This window comes from Pyxicephalus adspersus, chromosome 1 (genome assembly GCF_032062135.1).
Source record: "Pyxicephalus adspersus chromosome 1, UCB_Pads_2.0, whole genome shotgun sequence".
NCBI lineage: Eukaryota > Metazoa > Chordata > Amphibia > Anura > Pyxicephalidae > Pyxicephalus > Pyxicephalus adspersus.
Genome location: NC_092858.1, coordinates 112,770,865 through 112,779,279, shown reverse-complemented (window position 1 = coordinate 112,779,279; position 8,415 = coordinate 112,770,865). Strand labels below are relative to the sequence as shown.

Below are 8,415 nucleotides of genomic sequence, written 5' to 3'. Positions count from 1 at the left end.
TTCTAGCAGTGTTTTCCCATCCAACTGGTCATGTTGCAAAAGTTTTGGTTACAGCAGCTTTTATACTTTTCCTCATGAAATTTAAATTGATCACCTCTATGGAATTTAACAGATAATGGCATAGAATGGTTGTCATACTGAGAGATGCAAATTTTAAAATAAATTGCAGTAGTCTCATGTTTTTCTAGAGCTGTGTTTATATATCATAGGTACTGTTTGAAGAATTTAATGATTTCTTGTTCAAGTATGTTGAGAAAGTCAACAATGTGCATAGGTGTAAAATCCCAAAGCATGGCAGGGGTGCAACAATCTTTATTCTTTTTTGCTGGTGATATTGCAAATCTTACTCATATAGAAGCTTGATATTATCTTACACAGAAAGAAAGTGCCACCGTAAGGGGAAAGGTTGGGGGGGGAAATAAAAATAAAATAAATAAAAAACAGCCTGATTACAACAACATATCCCAAAGGAAAGTCAAAAACTTTGATTGTGGAATAAGTTATTTTTATTCACTTTCTGGTTTTACAGGTTAGATTGTAAAATGAATATTGCATTAAAAAAATGTCCAAAGTATTTATTCATTATATATATATAAATATATATAATCATATGCCAAGGTCACAGATGTTCCACTTTTTTGCTAGTAGCACAACTTGTCCATCTCATGATTGCCATGATTCCCTCAGCCTCACACAACAAATTTCATGCAATTCCATGGTTAACACCTACAAAAAAAAAAGCAATAAAATACATAAAAATTGCTATTTATCTATTATCTAATGAAACTACCTGCATATAATACTTTGTTATGGTGAATTACATCAAAATTTAGACAAATATTAAAAGTCAACTAATTATATACATTATATAATCTTTAATACATACCATAATACAAAGTGCGATTAGAGAGAGGAGATTGGTGACAACCTGATCAATTGCTTACATCGTACCTAAACTCAGAAAGTTCACTTTTCATAAAAGGGTAGACAACCCTTTTATGTTAAGTAAAAATTATTTAAAAAAAAAAAAAAGGGGTGCAGCACCACCCACTAATTCTCGTCGAACTTGTGAAAATACAACATTGGGGTTGCTGTTTTAAAAGCAAGCGAGCCTAGAATTCCTTAATTGAAAATGCACATAGGGGACCTCCGGGGCCACTTACATAACAAGGAGCATTTGGGGTGGGGTCCCATAATTGTTACCTACCTGTCACAAATCTATAACTGTCATACTAACTATGTTACCCTATCTGCTTCTCTTCTTTGAACCCCAATTTCCCTAGAATGGTGGGGTGTACAAAGCATGGCAAAACGCACTGCCCGTTACACATTACTACCCATTTCTAACACTTGAACCCTAATTTCTCTGGGATGGGGAGGTGTAGGAAACTAAACATGTGTAGGGAAAGTCTGTGGATAACATCCCCTAAAATGTAATTACTATGGCATCATTAGAACATAAAAAACTCTGCACATCAAAATGAAATTAGGCTTCAGGTACTGGTAGGGTACAGTCATGTGTAACAGGGCAGGGCGTTTTGATGGGCAGAGTTTTTTATGTGCCATTGTAATTAAATTTTAGGGGGTGTTGCACCTATATTTTTGTTTCCCTGTACCTCTGTTCTAGAGAAATTAAGGTTCAAGGTAGATGCATTTTCTTATGCAAAAGCAACCCAAATGTTAAATTTTAACAAGTGTTATTTATTTTTTTACACATATATATATATATATATATATATATATATATATATATATATAGTCAGACTTTATATACACACACACACACACAGCTAGCACACTGCAGGTGATGTCATTACACACGCACACTCAGGTGAAAAAATATCACTTTTTTTAAATTTGGCCAGTGATGGGAGGGGACACTGGCAGTCCTGAGAAAGTAACTATATACAAATCATCCTCATTGATATAATCTACTTACACTTTGATGTTCAAAAACCTACAAGGAGTATATGTTCAATATAATACTTATACTTTCTATATTGCCGATTGTCTATATTGCCGGTTGTCTGTACAACTATGTTTTTTATGCATTGTTTATAAATATTTATTTTAACCACCTGAGCGTTACACTGATTTCTAGATTTCTGTTCCAAAAGCGTCACAGGTTTTCATGAATTTTTTTTTTTTAAATTGTAGACCTGTAACTTACAGAAATATGTCCGAATAGGGTTCTAGTAGATATCATGAATATAAAAAAACATGGACCCGACGCTGGATTAGCACAGCGGGACCAGGTAAGTGGGGATTTTAGTGTAGGCGAAAAAATACGGGGTTATCCAAAAGAGCAAAAATATTTAGTGCGAGAAATTACGGGCTTAGCGGTTAGGGGGTTAAACGTTTAACAATATCTAGTTTGCCATAAAAAGCCATCTTTTTCTCTCCTTATCCATATACTAATATACTAACGCCCCCATTGATTTCCCACATTTATAAACACTTAAAAACGTCAATGAAAGCTCCCATTGAGTTCAATGTAGGTTTTGACAAGCCTTTTATAGCTTTTTATGAAAGCTTCAATTGGAAACAATGGAGGCTTTTAAAAGTGTATTAAGCAGGACTTTGGAATCTGGAAGCCCCCATTTATAAGGTGACTCACAGATCTCTGCCACCCCACCCTGGAAAATGAGTACAGGGGTACAACAAAACCATTTACTCACTCAGTCAAGAGTTAAAAATGTGTGTAAAAAATAAGACGAGACTTTATTGGTAAAGTCATTTATTAAACGTGTGTGTTTTGTGAAACCACAGCTCCGGGAGAAATCAAAAAAGCTGAACTATGCCGATTGCTCTGCTCTGTGATTGGCCGAGAAAAGAGAAACCCTGAAAACGGCTCAAGCATCATCAGGGTTTCCCTTTTTCTCAGCAATTCAGCACTAGACTTGAAAGGGAACTCTTGCCCCCATTCACCTCTAGAAAAAAAAAGTTTAACACAGTTAGGCAAAAAACACACATTTAATCAAATTACTTTAATATTAAAGGCTCGTCTTAATTTTTACACATTTTTAACCCTTTCAGGAAATGAGTAAAGGGTTTTATGTAGCCCTGTACTCATTCGCTTTATATGATTATAAAATTATTTTTATCATTTTAAAGGCAAGCGTGTTAAAGTGCATAAAAATGCATACAGACATGGAAGAAAATGTTTACATGCTTTTTTAAAATTGTCCGTGTAGACCCAGCCTTAAAGCATCACCACATTTTAACATTATATAAAGAGTGACTATCCCCTTTTATATAATAGAAAAATATGTTTTTCTTTTCCATTTTTGGGGGAGGACTCCTCCCTTTCTGTCTTTACTGCCATGGTGGTAAAGACTGCAGGGTAAATCCACAGCCTCCTGGCATATTTGTGTCACATATCCCAGGTGGCTGTGGGTTGCTCCTTCTGCGCATGCCTGACATCAGGAACGTATCAAGGGCTTTCTTAATTTAAAAAAAATGTGCTCAATCCCAGTATTTGCGGTAAATGTTTTTGTACTGCTAATATGAACTAAACCAAATCACACTACTACAAGGGATTACACTATTAAAACATGGAACACTAGGAAGTTGGATCAAAATACACAGCACTGAACAGTTTGGACATAATACAAAGAAATTAAAAATTGGACAATCTAACAAGGCAGGCATTAGAAAGTTGGAACAAAGTATAGGCGGTAGGTAGAACACTGACACAAAAGGAGGTTACTGGATACTTATGGCAAAAACTAGGAGCACTACATTTGCTGTGTCTTGCCCCGCTCACTTTTTTGCCACCTGACTGAAAAAAATTTCTGGGGAGAACACTGGAAAGCCATTTAGGTACTACAGTTGCCAACACTCTTGATACAGTGTCTAGCAAAGTATGGGGTTTGTTAAATGAGAAAATGATGGGTTCCAAAAAAAAATAAAATAAAAAAAATCTCAGGGGTAAAAAAACGTTCTGTTGTAGAAATTCACTAGACGTATGTAATGCATAACATACAAGGCAGTGTAGTGATCGTAACCATATGTAGTATATAATATATAGCATGGTGCATAGCCCAGCAAAATGAAATATAAAAAAATGAACATCACACAAAATATAACCCGAATGATTTGCTATTTAGAAGAGGAATAATACTTGTAGGCATAGCAAGAAAATGTCTTGTGTTTTCAATGTGAAACTGCCAATGTTAACTTGGTTTTTAAAAGTCCAAGCCTAAAAGTGGTCATCCCAATCCCAAATTACTGCCTAGTAAATCACTGACCTGAATAACCATATAATGGTTAAAGTTTACACCTCCATTCTGTATGCCTATTACAGGTCAGTGCCACTCTAGGTGATCGTGACAGGATAAAAAATGAAAAACAGGTTCCCTTCAATGTCAGTCTCTACAGCTGGTAACACTTATCTTTCCTTGTTCCCTTCTAATCCATTTGTGTGGAAGAAGTAGAAAGTAATGTAAAATCTATTCAAAAGTTGAAGCCTACACAAGCCTTAGCTAGAAAGAGAAGAGTCAGGCATACTACAAAAGTCACTTTACTTCCCTGGGTAAACTCAGCGGCAGGGAGTAAAGGATAAGTAACTATAGAAGCTGGAATTCAGATGGCTTTATTCTAAGGCTAAGTACAAGGGTGCAAAAATTGTCATTGGAAAGGACCTTTCACAATCTTTTCCAACGACAAATGACTGCACAATGCATGAACGAGTGTTGTACATACAGCACCATTCTGCTCTTTGAAGAGAGGAGAACAATGGAACGGCACACCTCTGCGCTCTTTCCCCTTCACTTGCATTACGGTAATTCGTCTTCCGTGGATCTGCCATTCTGACAATGGATGACGAGCACTGTACAAACTGAAGATTCTCGTCCAATATCAGCCCTGAACCGATTACTGGACGAGAACCATTGAACGTGTTTATGTAGCCTTACTAGGAAAACCCAGGTGTACATTATTTATTGGTCACCATATAAGAGGCAATGCTTAAAAGGCCAGTGACCACAGAGTATACATTTTTAAAGCTAAACTCCAGACCAGAGGTTGCCAACCGGCAGAGGCCCACGGCTCTGGCTGGTGCACCCCCAAGCGGGGTCAGAAGGACCCTGCTGTGGGCACACACCAGCCAGAGCCACGGATTATGTTCCTCGTACAGATCCCAGGCTCAGGGAAGTGGGCGGGTTGAAGTCATCATGAAGTCACTAAAGGGGAAGTTTCTTTCTCTTTGAGTGACACCTGGCTCCCCGCACATGCACGGTCAGAAGCAAGTAAATTTAGTGGTCCACCAGTCTGAAAAGGTAGGTAACCACTGCTTCAGATATGTCAAAACAAACTCTGTAATGGCAACAAAGGTTAAAAGATCTGTTTTCATGAAGGGTATGGTTAATACTTTTTCGCTCTCTGAAGCTGCATGACTAGCAGTCTTCTACTGTGAGGACACCAAGAGCCCACTACAATACGAAGTGTCAGAGAGATAAAGGGAGCCCAGATGGCCAGGAGAGAGAAGGATAAGATAAAGAAAAGTTTCCTTCAATGGTACCCTAGATGAGTCCCACTGCAAATTTCCAGTGTTAAAGCGTACCTAAACTCGGAATTTTTACTTTACATAACGACATCTCGCCGGCACAAGCGCTGTTTTGGAGGAATTTGAAAGCAGCGATAGCGATTTGGATTCCCTTGTGGAATCGAGCGATAGTGATTCACCAGGAAATTTGTCATCGGACAGCGAAAGTGAACTGAGCGACGATTCTGAACATGTGCGCACATGGTGTCCTATTGACTTTGACCAGGCAGCACCGCCAAGATTTCCATTTACCGGCGCACCTGGGATGAAAATTGAGGCAGAATGCGACGAACCCCTGGCATACTTGAAGTTGTTTTTGACTGATGAAGTTATCGAAAAAATTGTTGCGGAGACAAAACAGGTAAGCCGCTTCTGTGTTTGGTAACTTTTTGAAATTTTTTTTTGCCAACATGTGTGCTGCTCTGTGCTAACTTTTTAAATTTGTTGCTAATTTTTTTTTTTTTTTTTGCAAACATATATGCTGCTCTGTGTTTGCTAACTTTTTGAAATTTTTTGCTAATTTTTTTTTTTTGCCAACATGTGTGCTGCTTTGTGCTAACTTTTTGAAATTTTTTGCTAATTTCTTTTTCCAACATGTGTGCTGCTCTGTGCTAACTTTTTGAAATTTTGTGCTAATTTTTTTGCCAACATGTGTGCTGCTCTGTGCTAAATTTTTGAAATTTTTTGCTAATTTTTTTTTTTTTATGCAAACATATATGCTGCTCTGTGTTTGCTAACATATTACTTGCCACCTTCACACTATAAAAGATTATATCCTAAAATACTTTTTTTTTCTTTGTTTTATGCAGGTACGCTGGACAACAACAAGGTGCTCCACACCTGAGGTTTGCAAGAAGCAGAAAGTGGGAACCTGTGACCAAGGATGACATTTGGCTATTTTTGGGCTTGGTGATCCTGCAGGGAGTTGTGGGCAAACCCGTGCAGAAGTGGTGGTGGTCCAAGAACAAAATGATTGCCACTCCATTCTTTGGCACAGTCATGCCAGAATACCGCTTTTCCCTCATCATGAAGTACCTGCACTTTGCAAACAATGAAGAATTTAATGAGACTACCCATCCTGCACCAAAGCTCAAGAAAATTTGGGAAGTGTCTCAGATGATTCTACAAAATTTCCAGCAAACTTATGTGCCAGAAAGAGATGTCAGCATTGACGAAAGTCTAATGGCTTACAAGAGGAGGCTCAGCTGGGTGCAGTACATTGCGTCAAAGAGGGCACGATTTGGCGTGAAGACCTATATGCTGTGCGAATCATCATCTGGCTACATCTGGAATACGGTGCTATACACTGGAAAAGGGACACAGTTCAACCCCAGATACAGCCATTATGGATTGGCAACATCTTCAGTGCTATCCCTTCAGTGCTATCATTGAGCCATTGCTAGGTCAGGGCTATTGAGTCATTACTGACAATTTCTACACCTCTCCTGAACTTTATGAGTTCCTTCTGCAACACAGAACAGAGGCGTATGGAACCGTTAGGGCTAACCAGCGAAACCTGCCATCACTGTTTGCAAAAGGGAAGCTGAAGACAGGAGAAATTGTTGTCTGGCAGAAAGGAAAGATGATGGCCCTGAGATGGCGTGACAAGAAAGATGTGTGCCTGATGAGTACTGTCCATGATGCCTCCACCGTTCTGGTACGTGTACTGTAGTCTTCTTCATGGAAAAATAAGACATCCCCTGAATATAAGACCTAGGGCATATTTTGGCATTTCAAAAAATATAAGACAGTGCCTTATAATCAGGGAAACAGGGTATGCAAAAAAAAAAATAGGATCACTTTCTGCATCAAAAAACTAACAGAATTAGAACGCTAGGGGTTAAAGGAAAAACTAGAACTGCTTTTTTCCACTCCAAAGAGAAGCCCTGATAAAATTATATAATCAAATTATATAATAATAATAAATTAAATAATATTATTGTAGCATGTGGAAAAGCTAAAGTAATGAATTCCATTGCATATGTGAATGAAATAGACTCTGCTCTTTAATTAAAACAAAAAAGAACAAACTCTCTATTACATTGGTCATCTAGAAAAGTCTTTCTAAACAGGTGTATATTAAACAATTCCCTTCACAGTGATGGCCACTATCATAGTTCTGAGGGATTGCTGCTGCTAGTTAGTTTGCCCCGCATGGTGCACGCAGTATTACCTTCAATCCCTCCTCCATTATACGCCTGGTTGTGGAGCCATTAAGTCAATGTCAGCCATGTTTCGAGCCATCCAAACACCAGCAGCAAACAGCCCGAGGTTTACAAGGAGATTCCTGCAAAGAAATGAATAGCAGCATTAATTTCAGCGTCCAATGAGGGCTCTGTCCTGAGACACAGACAGCCAGAGACACACACACACACACCATACCTGCGAAAGTCGTTTTTGTCGGTAATAAAGCGATACATTCCGCGAAATAATCCTGGAGCTCCAACACCAGAATTACCCCCCACTCCTCTCTCCACATTGCCAGCCGCCATGACGCCCGTCAAAAACTTCCAGGTGACCTCACACAGCACTTCCGTCTTTGCAGCAGCTACCACTTGACGATTCACACCAGTCTCCTCCTTTCCACACTCCCCATGTGTGAGTGTTCAGCACTTGCGCGCATAGATTATAGGAGTGAGGGATTGTTTGGTTGGACGGTATATTGCAAAAAGTGTCCTACGGCAGGAATTGTGAGCTGTAAATTATTCTATGATGTCCTTTTCAGTAAATCTTTCCTCCTTTTACAACACGCACGTAGGCTGCCGGTTTTATATTGAGAAATGATTTATTTATCCATAGACACATAAAACCTTTCATTCAGTTAATGCAAAGCTTTAGGACCAGCTGCTACATGGTGTAAAAGGCAGAGA

The 8,415-nt window shown here is 38.6% G+C and overlaps 1 protein-coding gene across 1 annotated transcript; it reads right to left on the bottom strand.

Moving 5' to 3' along the window:
• Positions 1–483: 483 nt before the first annotated feature.
• On the bottom strand, positions 484–8,086 carry TOMM6 (translocase of outer mitochondrial membrane 6). Its single transcript, XM_072424023.1, has 3 exons — positions 7,928–8,086; positions 7,719–7,832; positions 484–726 (listed from the first exon to the last, which is right to left on the bottom strand). Exons 1-2 carry the CDS (start codon positions 8,035–8,037, stop codon positions 7,736–7,738), a joined length of 207 nt encoding a protein of 68 aa, XP_072280124.1. The 5' UTR covers positions 8,038–8,086; the 3' UTR covers positions 484–726; positions 7,719–7,735.
• Between the last annotated feature and the right edge of the window lie 329 nt (positions 8,087–8,415).